At 31.2% G+C, this 16,726-nt stretch overlaps 2 protein-coding genes across 4 annotated transcripts; one reads left to right on the forward strand and one right to left on the reverse strand.

Annotated features, from left to right (window-relative positions):
• Window positions 1-4,024: 4,024 nt before the first annotated feature.
• On the reverse strand, window positions 4,025-8,711 carry LOC131173385 (leucine-rich repeat receptor-like serine/threonine-protein kinase BAM1). Its single transcript, XM_058135702.1, has 2 exons — window positions 5,641-8,711; window positions 4,025-4,676 (listed from the first exon to the last, which is right to left on the reverse strand). Exons 1-2 carry the CDS (start codon window positions 8,204-8,206, stop codon window positions 4,258-4,260), a joined length of 2,985 nt encoding a protein of 994 aa, XP_057991685.1. The 5' UTR covers window positions 8,207-8,711; the 3' UTR covers window positions 4,025-4,257.
• Window positions 8,712-10,707: 1,996 nt separating this feature from the next.
• LOC110646276 (disease resistance protein RUN1) lies at window positions 10,708-15,541 on the forward strand. 3 transcript variants are annotated; one of them, XM_058135700.1, is made up of 6 exons: window positions 10,708-11,298; window positions 12,050-13,037; window positions 13,156-13,449; window positions 13,532-14,980; window positions 15,061-15,223; window positions 15,296-15,541. In XM_058135700.1, exons 1-4 carry the CDS (start codon window positions 10,817-10,819, stop codon window positions 14,846-14,848), a joined length of 3,081 nt encoding a protein of 1,026 aa, XP_057991683.1. In that variant the 5' UTR covers window positions 10,708-10,816; the 3' UTR covers window positions 14,849-14,980; window positions 15,061-15,223; window positions 15,296-15,541. The 3 variants fall into 3 exon arrangements, with proteins under 3 accessions (XP_057991683.1, XP_057991684.1, XP_057991682.1); XM_058135701.1 differs by lacking the exon at window positions 15,296-15,541 and having other exon boundaries at window positions 10,708-10,889; window positions 11,052-11,298; window positions 15,061-15,274; XM_058135699.1 differs by lacking the exon at window positions 15,296-15,541 and having other exon boundaries at window positions 15,061-15,274.
• Window positions 15,542-16,726: the final 1,185 nt, after the last annotated feature.

The following is a 16,726-nucleotide window of genomic DNA, read 5'->3' on the forward strand; positions in this document are numbered from 1 at the left end:
ATTTAAAATTAAATTAAAATTTAATAAAATAAAAAATTAAAATTAAAAAAATAAATAATTAAAAAATTTAAGAAAAATTGGACGCTACTATAAGTAGCGTCCAATTTTTCTTTAAAATTTTAATTATTTTATTTATATTTTTAATAAATTAAAAATATTATTTTAATAAATAAAATTATAATATTTAATATTATACATTATAATATTTTTATTATAAATATTATTTTTTAATTTAAAATTAAATTAAAATTTAATGAAATAAAAAATTAAAATTAAAAAAATAAATAATAAAAAATTGTTATTATTAATATTAAAATAATTAAAATTTTCAAAAAGCGTTCAACTTTTCTTACATTTTTTTAATAATTTATTTTTTTAATTTTAATTTTTTATTTTATTAAATTTTAATTTAATTTTAAATTAAAAATAATATTTATAATAAAAATTTAAAATATATAATATTAAATATTATAATTTTATTTATTAAAATAATATTTTTAATTTATTTAAAATATAAAATAAAATAATTAAAAATTTAAAGAAAAATTGGGCCTACTTATGGTAGCGCCCAATTTTTCTTAAACTTTTTAATTATTTATTTTTTTAATTTTAATTTTTTATTTTATTAAATTTTAATTTAATTTTAAATTAAAAAATAATATTTTATAATAAAATATTATAGTATATATTATTAAATATTATAATTTTATTTATTAAAATAATATTTATATTTTATTTAAAATATAAAATAAAATAATTAAAAATTAAAAAAAAATGTTGGACGCTACTATAAGTAGTGTCCAACCTTTAAATTTTTTTTAATTAATTTTTTATTATTTAAAGGAAAGCTGGACGCTATTTTGAATAGCGTCCAGCTTTCCTTTTAAACTTTCCGGACCTTAAAAACGCTATTATAGTTAGCGTCTCACACTCAGCCCGTCCAACTCAGCACAATTCACCCCTTTTTGGTAATTAATTTCAAACTCACCTATTTTGATAAAATTTCGTTTTTCATTACCCCTTTTTGGTAATTAACCCAGGGAAATCTGCTTGGTTGGAGGGAAATCGCGAGAAAATGAAATTTCATGACTTCAAGTCCGCATAAATAGAATATCAATTTGCAAAATGGAACATTAAAAAAGAAGTCACCGAATCAGACTACTCACAGAGAGCAAAAAAATTAAAATTGATATTCTATTTATGCGGACTTGAAGGAAAGAAGAAGAAGCAGTGAAAGTAAAGTCGAGAAAGAGAAGAGGGAAACAAAAGGGTCTAATTATGGAAGGATCGGACAGGTTAGATGAGTTCCTGGTTTGAGAAGAGGAAATAGTGATCGTTGGATGTAGGGTTTAAAGACGAAAAGGGTGGGAAAGCGCCAATATTTTGGGAGTGCATCCAGTTTTGTGCTAAACTTGTTCGGAAATTAAATTCTCTTTGTTGTTTTTTTTTTTTTCCTCTTTTCTCCAACATGTTTAATAATGAAATATAATTAGTTTTAAAAATTAACGAAATAAAATTAAAAAAAATTATATTTTATGGGTATGTTTTGGCCAGTTCCTGATTCAAATCAGATTGATTTTGAGTTGAAATCGGCAATTCAAGATTTAATTAGGTAATAAAATTAATCTTGATTTGATTCTAATTTTAGTTTCAAGTTCAAAAATGTTTTAATTCACATTGTACCTTATAAAATTATCATTTTTTTTTAATCTGATTTCAATAAGATTAAAATTGTCTATTCGAACCTTCAATTTCAATTTTATAATAAGAGAAAACAAAATTAAAACCCATCACTATAAATTATAATCAGTTTGATTCTAATTCAAACTCTTAAATTATTAATTTGAGCCAATTTCATATTTCAATTTCGATATAATTCAAGATTTATCTAGGTAAGTTCAATGTTATTTTGTTATTGATTTGAAAAAAAAAAATTAGATATTAATTTGATTGGTTAAAGATATAATTAAAAATGCACAAAATATATAAATTATAATTTACATTAATTATATATCATTTATAATGATATGGCTATATTTATATATTTTATGATATATTAAAAGTTTTTAAATATAATTCATTAATTAAAATGTCTATGGTTTAAAAAGATAATGTAAATATAATCATTAATATTTTTATATAAATAAGAAAATATCTATATGTAATGAATTTCTAGTATGAAATATTAATTAATTGTTGAGGAAATAGTTCATACCTACATGGGGATGCTCCATGTGATTTTACTTCATATTATTTTGAAATTTGATGATATGCGTCTGTATTTTATTCATTTTAATTTTTAGTTTATATTTTATTTTTTTTAATTATTATAAATTGATATATATATAATACAAAAATAATTACTCTAGTTAACATTATTGTTATAAGAATCGGATCGGTTTAATTAGGAAGAGAACTAATAATCAAGTTGATTTAGATAATAAATATGAAATGTTAAAAAATTAGGGTTCATTGGTTACACAGTCGGATTTCAAACGATTTAATAAACCAATTTAAAATAAAAATAATAAAAATCGAAAATAGTGTGCTAGGAGATTTGAACAAATGGTTGGTAATCAACTTTAGAGTATATATATATTCATGATTGTAACAATATATTATTAGTATTATTTTTAATATATTGTTAATTATATAAAATATAATTAATATTTATTTAATAATATACCCATTAAATCTCAGTTGAAATAAGAATAGATTTAGTATGGGGGCAATGGGGCGCTGCTCTCAATTTTCCTTTTAAAAGATAATTTTTATATAAAATTTTAATATTATCCTATATTTAAAGATATTAATTTGCCCTACATTTAAAGATGTGTCCCATAATTTCTTTTGTTAAATAATTTTCTCTTATTCCATTAAAGTTTGGATTATTCTATTAATTGAAATAGATTTATTAGTTTTCTTAGGAAAAATAAATTTGTTAATTGAATATATATACAAGTGAAAATGAGTATTTTTTATGTTTATATATTACCCCTATTAATAAGAATTTATAAATTCATTATTGATTTAAATCTTAAATTTTTAATTTTTTTTTTTGGCAAATTTAAAAAACACGCTTAGAGCAATTTAAAGCTAACCTTTTTATTTTTCAAAAGTTGAGAGTTCTCAGCTTCTAGTGGAAATTTATTTATTTTTTAATTATAAATTTAAAAAATTGGGGATGGAAAATACCAGCGTCAGCTTGCACATTCGATGGAAAATTTAGAACAATTATTTTATATTTATTTTTATTATTTTTATATAGATTAAATTTTTTATCTTTTAAATTTTTTAATGAAAATTTCATAATAAAAAATAAAAATATAATAATATAACAAAAATATTAATTAAAGATATGAAATCATTTGAAATTGGTTTAATCATATGGTTATTTTTATCATTTTTAATATTATATTATATTTTTTTAATAAATTAAAAGAATATATAGAATATAATATTATATTTTCATATTAAAAAGAATAATATATTTAAATATTATTTTTATTTATTAATATTAATATTATTCTTAAAAATAATATTTTTTAAAGAAAAAAAAAAGAATTAACATGATAGAGAGTGTCATGCAATAATACTATTAAAAAGAATATCGCATGTCAGCTCCTTGGAAACATCTATTTTAATATATGGATTCAGTGTTTAATTAATAAAACAAAAATAGATTTTTTGAGTTTAAATTTCTTTTTCTAATTACTTTAAAAAATTATTATATGGGATGCTTTAGATGTGCATTGGCTCCACATATTTAGAAATGATGTTTCTTGAATCTATAACATATGATATATGATGAAATTTACTTATTAAATATATAAATCTCACGTACTTATGTCTTAGTTTCAAAGTGAATTGAATTTACATATTATTAATGCCATCACTTCATATCTATAAACATTGATTATAACATGAAGGGGGGACAAAATGTAGAGGTGGGGCAAAAAATGAAGTAATGTAAAGCAATCAAATATAGCATTTGTATAGAGAAGAGTATATGATACAAAAAGCATTCATGATCCCCTTAATTAAAGATTGCAAGCTCTCCACCGAAGGAGGACACTCCTTAAAAAGAAGGTAACCCACAAATTATTTCTACATCTATATGCCTAATTCTATGCCCAAGAATTATAAAGAAAAAAATTATTCTTTGCACATTAATAATAAAAAAAAAAAGCTATAACAAAAATCAAGCCAATTTAAAGACAGCATTAAAATTCAAAGGGAAAAGAAAATTATTCAAGCTTAAACTAAAAGATCTTGTTTGGATTTTGCACGGATTTTCTCATTTTCCCCATTTTTCAATTGTTGGGAAACAATAGAAGATGATGAAGAATGGTAATTTGGAGAGTTACGAGGAAACTCAGAGAGCATTTGAACTAATTCTCTCATTGTAGGACGTTCAATGCTATTTTCTTGGCAACACAACATTGCAATGAAAAATAGATGCATTGCTTCATCTTTAGGCACCATTGTTAGTCTTGGATCAACAATGCGCATCACATCTTCTCTCCGATTATTCGTTACTCTTTTGCTCCATTGTACAATATCCACCCCTTCGCCGAAATCACCCACCGGTCGTCGTCCTGTTAGCAGCTCCAAGAGAACAACTCCAAAACTATACACATCACTCTTCTCGTCCACCTTCAATGTGTATGCATATTCTGCAATATGAACAAAATTTAGTCATGACATAGCTAAACCATGGGATGAGGCCCATAAGACCACCACAATCCAAGCCCAACACAACCCAATTTGCAGCATCTTCATCTTGGGATTAAGGAAAGTACCCCCAAAAAAAATCATAGATATAAGGTCAAAGGACAAAGACAAAAAGAGATGCCAAACTTGCCAAGAAAGCTCAAAGCAGCCAAAGAAGACTGGTAGGTGGGAAGAAGAAGAAGAAGAAAAATACGCTTTACACGTAAGACCAAAATCAGCTATTACACGAAAGATTAGTGTTGTAAATAGGTGTGCATGCATATATGTGTCGGTTAGCTTTCACTAATCTCAATGTGCTGTTACGTTAGAATCATTATCAGACTGAAAATAAGCATCAATGTGTCAGATTTGGACCTCCAAGATTGCTAGATCAGAGTTTTTCGTGGGTCCCAACAAAGTGCTTCGGTTCTTTTGTTTCTGTGTGATGTTGTGTTGTGAATGCCAAGAAAACCTATGCGCCTGTCTCCCTTTGGCACAAATCACGGGTGGTTTTTCCGCTCTCACTTTTTTTTTTTTAATTTAAGAGTTTGAAGTCGAGATCCTATAGTTTCTCAATGACTTCAGTTTCACTGAGGTAACACTATTGCGTACAGAACCACTTATAAGGGATCAAAAGTCAGCTATACGTTGCTGTAACTGTTCTCACCTTGGGAATATCAGATGGTTGCTGTTCATCTTGAGTTCTTGAAATATTCAGACAATTTTGACATTACAAGAAAAATTTACTACACACAAAATAACTAACTGAACTAACAAGGTCACTATCAATCATCAATCATCTACAGTATCACTGTGCACAAAATCAGAAAGCAAGCATTAGTAATGTGTGTAAAAATGTGATGCAGTGGTTAAAAACTGGCTTAGTGATATCATTTAATTGCAAATATAGTGAAGTAATGAACTTACCGGGTGCTATGTAGCCATAAGACCCTGCAATTGCTGACATACATTCTGATGCTCCCCCATCAATAAGGAATTTTGCTAATCCGAAATCTGCAACATGTGCTTCGAAGCTCGAATTTAACAGAATATTGTTGGATTTTACATCTCGATGAACGATCAATGGTGAACAATCATGGTGGAGGTAGCATAGGCCTTTAGCAGCCTCAATGGCGATTTTGTACGTCAAATTCCAACCCAAGAAAGAACCCTTTTTGCCATGTAAGGCTTCTCCTAGGCTTCCATTTCTCATGTACTCATAAACCAACAAGTTGGTTTCTTTGTTGGAGCAGAAAGCAAGCAATCTAACGATGTTTCGATGCCTAATGCTGCCTAGCGTTTGAATTTCTGCTCTAAAGCCATGGTCATGGCTATTGGTGCCAAAACCAAGTAGTTTTTTAACTGCAATTTCAACCCCATTTGGCATTTTCCCACGGTATACAATCCCAGCTCCTCCTCTACCAATTACGTTTCCATCTTTTACACATTCCAGGATATCTGTGACAGTGAATTCTAGCTTTTGGAAAGCTTTCATCTTCCAAGAATCTGAGCTGTTTTTCTTGAAAGACTTGGCCTTTATTATGGCAGCAGTTGCAAATATCAGAGAGCATATCAGCAAGCCTGAAGCGAAGATGAGCTTGAAATCACTGGGGGCTTTTCCTGGTGTGTTTGTGATGGTGGTGAAATTGCAAGGATTGTCAAGTAGAGGACCACAGAGTTGAGGATTTCCTGCAAAAGAGGAGGCATTAAAGAGGGAGAACTGACCGGATTCTGGGACCTTTCCGCAGAAATCATTGAAAGAGAAATCAGCAACAGTGAGGCTTTTCATGGAACCAATGGATTTTGGTATTGTTTGGTTCAAGTGGTTTCTTGACAAGTTCAAGTAATTCAAGATATGGATGTTGGATATCTCTGGTGGGACTGAACCAGAGAGGTTGTTCTGGCTCATGTCAAGGAAAGTGAGATGGAAACAGTTTCCTATTTCAGGTGGAATTAGACCTGAAAGTGAATTTCTGCTAAGATCAAGCATTAATACTTGCTGGAGTTCTCCTATGGAAGTTGGAATTGGACCTGAGAATTGATTTCCACTGAGCAGAAGGATTTGAAGGGAAGAGAAATTCGAAAGCGAAAATGGCAGAGGACCCGAGAGGAGATTGTTTGACAAATTGAGTTGGCCTAATTTAACAGGTTTAAATGAACTATTACGATTCTCTGATAAATTCCCTGACAGGACGTTGTTCTGCAACTCTGCTAAATTCAACCGAGGCAAGTAAATGAAACCATTTGCAATGCTTCCATTCAAGTAGTTCTGCCCCAACCTCACTCTAGTGAGACTACAACATGTCCCCAAACCTTCTGGGATTGGACCAAACAGGAAATTCTTCAAGAGAATGAGAATCCTCAACTGATTAGAGGAACACAAGTCTTGCGGGATTGTACCAGTGAGCTTATTTGAGGACAAATCAAGAATGTGAAGCTTCCCATTTTGGCCAAGTTTTTGAGGAATCTCACCGGTGAAATTGTTCATCAACAGCCCCAGCGTTTCCAAATTAGGCAATTCCACGACATAGTCTGGAATGGAACCGTGTAGTCTATTCAAGAAGAGATTGAAGAGCTTCAGTTGCTTGAGATTGATGAACTCAAATGGGATTTCACCAGTGACTGCATTGTTGGAGAGGTCAAGATTCACCAAGTTGGTCAGGTTGCCTAATTCCTTTGGAATAGAACCTGAAAAATGATTGGCATGCAAATATAGAGTATCAAACAGATTCAGCTTTCCAAGCTCCCTCGGAACTAGACCATCTAGTCCACAGTCTGGTGAATTCATGTGAACTAGATTCACCAAATTTCCAAGCTCTGCAGGAATCCCACCTTCAAAAACATTGTAATACCCCAAGTAAATCTCCCTCAAGTTAGTGAGGTTTCCTAATTCAGCAGGGATTTTTCCATGAAGATCATTTCCTGCGAGTGATAGATACTCCAACCCCACTAGTTTCCCATAGGTTGCAGGGATTTTGCCATAGAAATAGTTGCCACCAAGATCCAAGTACTTGAGTTTTTTCAGGCTCAAAATCCCAAGAGGAAGGAAAGCAGTGAAGTTATTATTGTAAGCATCAAACACTTCCAAGTTTTCCATTTCAGAGTAGTTCCAATCCAAGCCACCATTGAATTGATTGTTTGAGATGTTAAGAAACCGAAGATTACTCAACCTGAAAATCTCAATGGTACCGGTGAAGTTGTTTCCTGCAAGAGACAAGTTGGTGAGCCTATCAAGCCTTGAAATCTGAGGTGAAACAGAACCTGACAGATTCAAATCTGTCAAGTCCAATGACACAACTCGCCTGCGAGAGCAACCAACTCCAGCCCACGAACAAACTGATCTTGGATTCGATGAATTCCACATGCTCAAGACTGGTTCAGGGAAAGCAAATCCTTGTTTAAGCACAACTAAAACGTTAAAATCATCAAGTAAAGAAGTAGAACAAGAGGTGCTAAGAAGAGAGAGTAGGGTTAAAGCAATGATGGGGACCATGTTTTGGTGAAAACTTACTCAGGGGAATTGAGTTTGGAAGGAATTGAAGCAAAGACAAAGATGGTTACTATGCACACCTTTCTTACTGTTACAACTGCAAAGAATTGGGAATTACATCAAATGGATGTACAAAATGCTTCCTTACATGGTGACTTGGATGAAGAGGTTTATATGAAGATGCCATCTGGTTTTGTTTCCTAGACACCAAGGAAGGTATGTAGACTTCGAAAGTCTTTGTATGGTTTCTGACAGACACCTAGGTGTTGGTTTGCCAAATTGGCACCATCCTTGAAAACTTGAGGATTTAAGCAATCATGTTCAGATTACTCTCTATTTACTTTTTGAGATGGGCCTGTTCGATTGAATATTCTTATCTATGTTGATGATCTCATTATTTCTGGTAGTGATGAAATGGTTGTGCAGAAGTTCAAGGATTATTTAAATCGATGTTTTCATATGAAAGACTTGAGCAAGCTGAAATATTTCTTGGGGATAGAGGTAGGATGGAATTCAAATGGTCTCTTCTTGTGTTAATGTAAATATGCATTGGATATCATTTTTGAGGCTGGTTTACTAGGGGCTAAGTCGACTAAAAGACACTTGAACAAAATCACAAGCTGGCAATTTGTAGAGGGTGCTGATATGGACGATCTAAGTCAGTATAGGTGTCTGGTGGGACGGCTTATTTATCTGACAATTACTCACCCTGAACTATCTTATTGTGTGCATATACTTGCACAGTTCATGCAGCAATCGAAGAAGGAACATTGGGAAGCAGCTTTGAGAGTTGTGCATGATTTGAAAAAAAATCCAGGTCAAGGTATTTTATTTCATGCCAATTGTGATAAAAAAAACTATATGCTTATTGTGACTCAAATTGGGCCAGTTGTGCTTTGACACGACGATCTTTAACTGGTTATTTTGTTCTCTTGGGAAATTCGCTTATCTCATGGAAAACCAAGAAGCAACAAACAGTGTTTCGCTCTTTCGCTGATGCTAAGTATAGATTGGCTTGTGAACTCAAGAGGTTGAAAGGATTATTGACTTCTCTTGGTGTTGAACATTTTGAAACTATGCATTTATATTGTGACAGTCAAGCAACTTTGCACATAGCAGCTAATCCAGTCTACCATGAACGTACATAACACATTGAAGTAGACTGTCACTTTATTCATAATGAGATACAAAATGGAAACATTCAAACGGAGTATGTTCATACTTCTATGCAACCTGCTGATATCTTTACGAAGGCTTTGGGAAAGAATCAGTTTGATTTTCTTCTTCGCAAGTTGGGCATTCAGGATCTTCATGCTCCAACTTGAGGGGGGTATTGGATCAAGCAGGAAAGATCTTGGCAGCTAATTGGTTTAGGTAGTTTTGTGAATAATTTTTTTTCGTAAAGTTTTGATAGTTTACCTTGTTTAGGAGATTTCTTATTGTACAGTTTTAGGAGTTTACCTTGTTTAGGAGATTTGGTGAGCTATAGCTCTTGTGTATATATATATTGTGCTTGTGTCAATGAAGGAGGTAGAACTTTTAGGCCCATTTTTCTCAAAATTCTTTATTGTATTAATATAAAAATAACAATTAATATAGTTATTTCATTAAAAATTATATTGTATTAATATAAAAAATAATAATTAATATAATTATTTTATTAGCATGTTGAATAATAAAATTATTTCTTATATCTCGAGAAAATACGCAAAATTTTTTCTATTAATTGTGCTATAAAAGTTTACTATATCAATTTTTATATTATAAAATTAATTTTTATTTTGTTTAAAGAAATAAAGAAGGGATAGAAATTTAAAGAGAGCAAGTAGAAAGAGGACAAAAATGTAATTTTCTTTTGACAACCGGTTAACAGGTCATAATGACTATTTCTGAATAAAAATTAAAATTGGGTGATATTTTTGTAATAAATTGAAATTACATAATTGAAATAAAATAATCTCCAAATTGAGTGGCCATCTTTGTGCTTTAGCTCTAAATTCAGATGAAAAACTTAAATAAAATAATCTCCAAATAGTTCATTTTTCGCTTCGCTATGCGCCTTGTTGAAAAATAAAACAAGTGACCTCAAAGTATGGAGGTGGTCCAGACTTCATGTGGTTGAGCCCCACACAAACAGAGCCCCAGCCAAGTGCCTTCCTGATTAAGTTTGGAAAATGAAATTTCTGATTATCTCATATTTCAATCCCAATTAATTAAAGTAAATAAGGATAATAACTCTAATTAAAATAATCCCAACTAATCCAATATTTCAATCTTGATAAATGAGTTTAATTAGTTGAACGTAGTTTAATTAAGTCGGTAATTTGACATAAAGATTAGAGGGAGACTATTGATAAAGAGCAAAATATTCGATCTTATATGACATAAAGAGCATTTACTTTGTTGACAAAATATAGCTATGCATTCCTTCTATGAGAAGGCACATAAGGTGTTTTCCTCTTGTTTCTTGCTTTCTTCGTTTACTTGTTCATTTATAAATTTCATGTCTCAGAATAGTTTAGACACACACTCACAAAATATTCATCTTTAGTAATTTGCTCTCTCTACCTTCTTCAAACTCAGTTGCACAATATCCTTTTTTTATCACTTATCATGGCTTCTAGTTCTTCATCAACAACTCCCTGCAAATATGATGTTTTTATTAGTTTTAGAGGCAAAGATATCCGTAAGCGTTTTCTGTCCCATCTCTTTGTTGCTTTGGAGCGAAAACAAATCAACGCCTTCTTGGATGAAAACCTTGATAAAGGAGAAGATATCTCACCAGCTCTCTTGAAAATAATCCAAGAGTCAAGTCTCTCAATAGTCATTTTTTCTGAAAATTATGCAGATTCTCCATGGTGCTTGGATGAGCTTGTGAAGATACTCGAATGCAAGGAAACTTTAGGACAAATGGTCCTACCAGTTTTTTATGAAGTAGATCCAACTGACGTTCAAGAGCCGAGAGGAAAATTTAAGGAGGCATTTGATATTGCTAAGCGTGGAGAACAAGTTAAAGGCAGTTTACAAAAGGTGGACAAATGGAAGCATGCTTTAATGGAAGTAAGCAACTTATCAGGATGGGATTCACGAGATAAGTATGTTAATTACATTTTTAAATTACTCTTTACTGTAGTTTTCTAAGCTTCAATTTAAGAAAACAGTATACACTTTTAATAGAGCACATTAATCTTAATATAGAGCACTAATCCAAAAATAGGCACTGCTAATGTAGAAAATCGATATTTGCTACCGTATTCTACAATCAGAACATGTTAATTATATATTTGTTAAGAGTCTGGTAGAAAAAAAAAAATTCTAATGGGTTTACAAAGATCAAAGGCTAACTAATTTGTTAGTTAGTTCTAACCTTTTAGTACTGGTTAATCCAAGCCTTGGCAAGTTCAATCTTCATACTTTATATACTCTTAACTCTAGCACATTCATTTTCCTCCACCCTTTCAATTTAGTTAAGCCCAGTTTCGTTCAGTCCAGTTTCTTGGTTATGCCACTGCATTCAAAGTTTAGGTTTCAGGGGGAGTATTTCAAGAAGTAACTATCTCAGTTGCTGCTTGACCACGTAAAGGGGTGTATGAAGAGTCCCACGTCTAAAACATAAAAGAATTCGATGGGTTTATAAGGTCAAGGGCATTAACCGAATAGTTAGTTCTTGCATTTTAACAATGGTTGGTCTAAACCTAATTAGCAAGCCCAATCTTCATATTTTATGGACTCTTGAATCTAGCTCATTCATTCATCTCTACCCTTTCAGTTCAGTGATAATATTATTATTTACTTAGAAGTGAGTTTATCATTACTTACTTGTGTTTGTTGTTTGTATATAACTAGGTATGAGTCCAAATTGGTTGAGGAAATTGTCAATGATGTTTTGAAGAAACTTAGTCATATGTCTAAAAGTGATGATTCTTATGATGGCAACTTGATTGGAATTGAATCGCGTGTGGAAAAAGTAGAACGGTTGTTAAATGATAAGCAAGTTGTAGGAATTTGGGGGATGGGAGGCATTGGTAAAACCACAATTGCAAAAGAAGTATTTCATCGAAACAAGAATAAATTTGATGCTTGTCACTTTGTTGACAAGCAACCATTATGTGAAGAAGCATTAAATAGCAGAAGCAAGATATTCACTGTTTATGATGATGTAAATGATCCTATCCGTTTAAAAAGTTTAGCAAAAAAATGGGATTCATACGGTGAGGGAAGTAGAATCATTGTAACTAGTAGAGACTTGCAAGTACTTAAAAATGTTTGTTCAAGTGAATGCATATATGAGGTTGAGCAATTATGTAACTCTGAAGATCTTGAACTCTTTAGCTTGCATGCTTTCAAACAAAATAATCCCAAGGAGGGATTTGTGGAGCTATCAAAGAAAGTGATAACCTATGCTGGAGGCAATCCATTAGCTCTTATAGTCTTGGGATCTCATTTATTTGATATGGAGATAGAAGAATGGAAGAGTGAATTGGAAAATTTGAAAGGTCAATCTCTTAAGAATATTCAAGATGTTTTGAGAATAAGTTATGATGGGCTAGAGAGGAATGAAAAGAAAATATTTCTTGATATTGCATGTTTCTTCAAATGGAACCCAAAAGATGATGTTCAGAAAATGTTAAAAGCATGCGGTTTCTTTCCAGAAGGTCCAATACGTCGCCTAATTAATAAATCTCTCATGAGTACCACTTTTGATGTCGTATATATGCATGACTTGATAGAGCAAATGGGCAAGGATATTGTCAATGAGGAATGTGAACAGCCTGGAGGACGCAGCAGGTTGTGGAATTATGAAGATATTAGTCATGTATTAACGACGGATACGGTAATGGCCAAATTAATCAATGAGGCTTCTTCCATTTTCATATTTGAATTTTATAAGAATGTTAGCTCTCATGACGAAGTATTAATCAATAATCCTTTTTGCTGTTATTTTTTATTAGGGAACTGAAAATGTTGAAGCCATATTACTTAACATGCAAAACAACGGTAAATTGGAGGTAAGTTCCACGGCCTTCATGAAGATGTGCAATCTTAGATTCCTAAAAGTCGGGGATGATTCCACAGTAGGCGAAGTGCTCCTTCCTAACAGCTTGGAATTTCTTCCACAAAAGCTAAGATATCTTTACTGGATTAATTATCCTCTAGAGTCTTTGCCATTAGAGTTTTGGCCAAAGAATCTTGTACAGCTTCATATGCCTTTTAGCAACCTCAGACAACTGTGGGATGAAGATAAGGTACCGTTTATAAATTTTAGCTACATTTTATAAAGTTGATTTGTGTCTTCTAATTTATTGATATTTTTCTATTTAACTACAGCCTCTTGGAAATTTGAAATTAATGGACCTCAGCAACTCTATTTACCTGACCAGGATTCCAAACTTGTCTAGTGTTGCCCCAAATCTTGAGTTTTTATATTTGGAAGCATGTTTGAGTTTGGTTGAAATTCCCTCTCTTCAAAATCTGAGCAAGCTTACCGTACTAAATCTATGTTGGTGCCTTGAGGTCACAGATTCTCCAGAGGTTCCTTGTAATATAAGGATTTTAACTTTAGATGGAACTGCAATAGAACAACTGCCCTCATCAATTGAGCATCTATCTCAGCTTGTCAAATTGTCCTTGAATGAGTGTATAGAAGTAGTGAGTCTTCCAAGCGGCATTTGCAAATTGAAACATCTTGAAGAACTCTCTCTCTATGAATGTTCAAGCCTCGTTAGTATTCCTAGCAGCATAGGTGAGTTGAAATGTCTTAAAGAACTTTGTCTCGATGAATGCTCAAATTTGACAAGTCTTCCAGAAAGCATCAAACAACTTCCAAAGTTGAAACGACTTAATTTAAGAGATTGCAAGAGTCTAAGATGTTTACCAGAGCTTCCATCATGCTTAGAATACTTACATGCATCAGATTGCATCTCTCTGGAATCTGCATCAACTTCTTTCCTTTTCTTAGAACATGAAGATGAAAGTGAAGAAGCAGATGAAAGTGAAGCAGCAGATGAAAATGAAGATGCGGATATATGTGAAAGAAAAGATTTTTGTAAAGATTGCAAACTTCTTGATTTTGGTAATTGCGTTAATCTGGATAAGAATAAAGTTATGGAGGATGTATTGAAAGCACATCTTTTGGGTCAGAAAGTTATATTATATATTGAAGGAGGTGAAGTGCCAGAAGGGATGAGTTATAAGAATAAAAGTGGATCCTCGCTTTCATTCAGACTTAACCGTCGTCACTTAATTGCCTTTTCTTTCTGCGTTGTTCTTCATCCCACAGAATATTATCGTAATCCAGACAGCATTAAATGCAGAGTGGATTTCATAGATGAATCTGGATACAGACATAGCCGTGATTTGTTTTTATATTACTATGGGGGTTTGGATGAGGATGATGATTTGGATTTTAAGGATTCACCAGAACACGTATTGCTTTCGTTCAGTGATAATAAATTCGGCTATGTTGATGAAGAGTGTTTCATTGAGGCCTCATTTCAGTTCTCCATTGCAGATGCCGTGGAGTTAATTACTGAGTGTGGGGTTCATCCTATATATAGTAGAAATAAAAAGAGAAGCAGAAATGAAGAGCATTTGGATGACGAGGAACACCAACGACCTCTTCAAATATTAAGAGAAGAAGAATAAATTATGAGGAGGAAGAAAAGCAAGAGGAGGCTTCTTCTTCTTCTTCACTCAATCTAAATCTCTCACTATCTCTTCCTGGTTCCTCTTGATAATTCTCTGCGTCCAACCAAAACCTACTCGCTATCACAACAGGTAGAACTAATTTCTTATTTGTTGTTTTAGCATTCATATATAATTGCCTTACTCTTATGAATACTTGCAATCTTTTGCAGCTCTATCATCACCTTATTTGGTTCTTAAGTACATGCTGCTCCATATTAATCGCCATTTGAGAAAGTGCTTTAAATCATACATCAACAGGAGGAGAAAAGTTGAATAATATTTTTGTATATCCATAGAAGTGTGAAAAATACATCAATAATTTGGTTATAAGAGGTCAAATTATCTGACTTATATATTAATTTAATTTTATATTTTAATTACCAAGTCATGTTGATGCCATGATAGGATCATACAACTCCAACAGCAAAATGCTCAAAGTCATCTTCTTGGCAGAATTTCGCAGAGCTTCATGGCAACTACATCAGCTAGAATCAATGGAGGAACTTGTTTAAGAAAGAATCTTGAATGCTTATTCTAGCACTTATTAGCCTAGCAACCAGATGATTTCTGATAGAAGAAGGCTTTAAAGCGGCTTATGTTTTTCGTGAGGCTTAAAACGTAAACAAAAATGGCAACGTCTTCCACTAATTATTTATTGCTAATATTTAAATAGAGAACTCCAGTTAGTTTTCTAATTTTTTTAAAAATTTAATTAAGATTTTTTTAGCAGAAAATTTAATTAAAATTTAAAAAATAACTTTATAAACTGTTAATTAAAATTATACTATAAATTTTTCATAACTAAAATTGAATAATTATTTAAAAACTATTTATTTATAATGATAAAAAATTGACTATCATTATAAAATAAATAAATAACACATATTAATTAAAAAAAGTAAAATAAGTTTTTAAATATATTTTATAATAATTTATTTTTTATATTATGAAAAACATGTTTTTGTTATTTTTCATAAAAAATAAAAACTGAAATTTTTCTTAAAAAAATAAAAACAAAATTTTTTTTTTCACAACTTACTTAAATTAATATTTTACTAAAAAAACCTTTAATAATAATATTTTTAATCAAAATACTTATTATACTTCTGATAATATAATATAAAAATATGTATTTTCATTCTCGTTATATTTTGATTTTTTAATTAATTATATAACTTATTTATAAAAAGTTAAAATATAAATTTACAAAAAAAGTTAATTGAAATTTGATTGATAACCACAGCTAACATCGTTACACGACCATAATTGGCAGAATAAACTTGAGTTATCTAAGTAAACGTCGTAACCTTTTGCAAAATACAAACTAAAAAGTATGCAACTCTAATAAGAAGACAGGCAATGGTTTATGATTGTGCGGTCATGAAGTAACAGTCTGTTTTTGGGTGAAATAGGAAGGATTAGAAATTAGAGAGCGATTATCCATTTGGAAATTAGAAATTTGCAATAATTCAATTCAGTTAATTTCTTTTTTGTTAATTCTTGTGTTTGAAAATATGACAAGTGAAAGAAATTAATTTTTTAACTTACAAAAAAAATTATTTGGAAAGAAATAAAAATCAAGGCCAAAACTAGGATAATTGTATGGAAATTTAATTCAATTATTTTCCTAAACACTATTATACTCAACCACTTCCAGTGATTTAAGTTTCTATAGATTCACTTCAGAGAATGGAGGAGATTGGTAGTGGTTTTAGACGGAATGGTGGCAGGAACCAAAGGAGAACAAGGCTTCTCTTTAGGTGCCAGAAAGGATGAGGTATAAGAATAAAGCATCCTCGCTTTCCTTCAAACTTGACCTTCGTCACTTAATTGCCT

This window comes from Hevea brasiliensis, chromosome 14 (genome assembly GCF_030052815.1).
Source record: "Hevea brasiliensis isolate MT/VB/25A 57/8 chromosome 14, ASM3005281v1, whole genome shotgun sequence".
Classification (NCBI taxonomy): domain Eukaryota; kingdom Viridiplantae; phylum Streptophyta; class Magnoliopsida; order Malpighiales; family Euphorbiaceae; genus Hevea; species Hevea brasiliensis.

Bases quoted from the DNA above. Each gene is read 5' to 3' on its own strand.
- LOC131173385 (XM_058135702.1), bottom strand. From the start codon at position 8,206: ATGGTCCCCATCATTGCTTTAACCCTACTCTCTCTTCTTAGCACCTCT. The intron at 4,677-5,640 runs GTAAGTTCATTA...TTCATATTGCAG, and splicing joins TTATGGCTACATAGCACCCG to AATATGCATACACATTGAAG.
- LOC110646276 (XM_058135700.1), top strand. From the start codon at position 10,817: ATGGCTTCTAGTTCTTCATCAACAACTCCCTGCAAATATGATGTTTTT. The intron at 11,299-12,049 runs GTATGTTAATTA...GTATATAACTAG, and splicing joins GGATGGGATTCACGAGATAA to GTATGAGTCCAAATTGGTTG. The intron at 13,038-13,155 runs GTAATGGCCAAA...ATTTTTTATTAG, and splicing joins ATGTATTAACGACGGATACG to GGAACTGAAAATGTTGAAGC.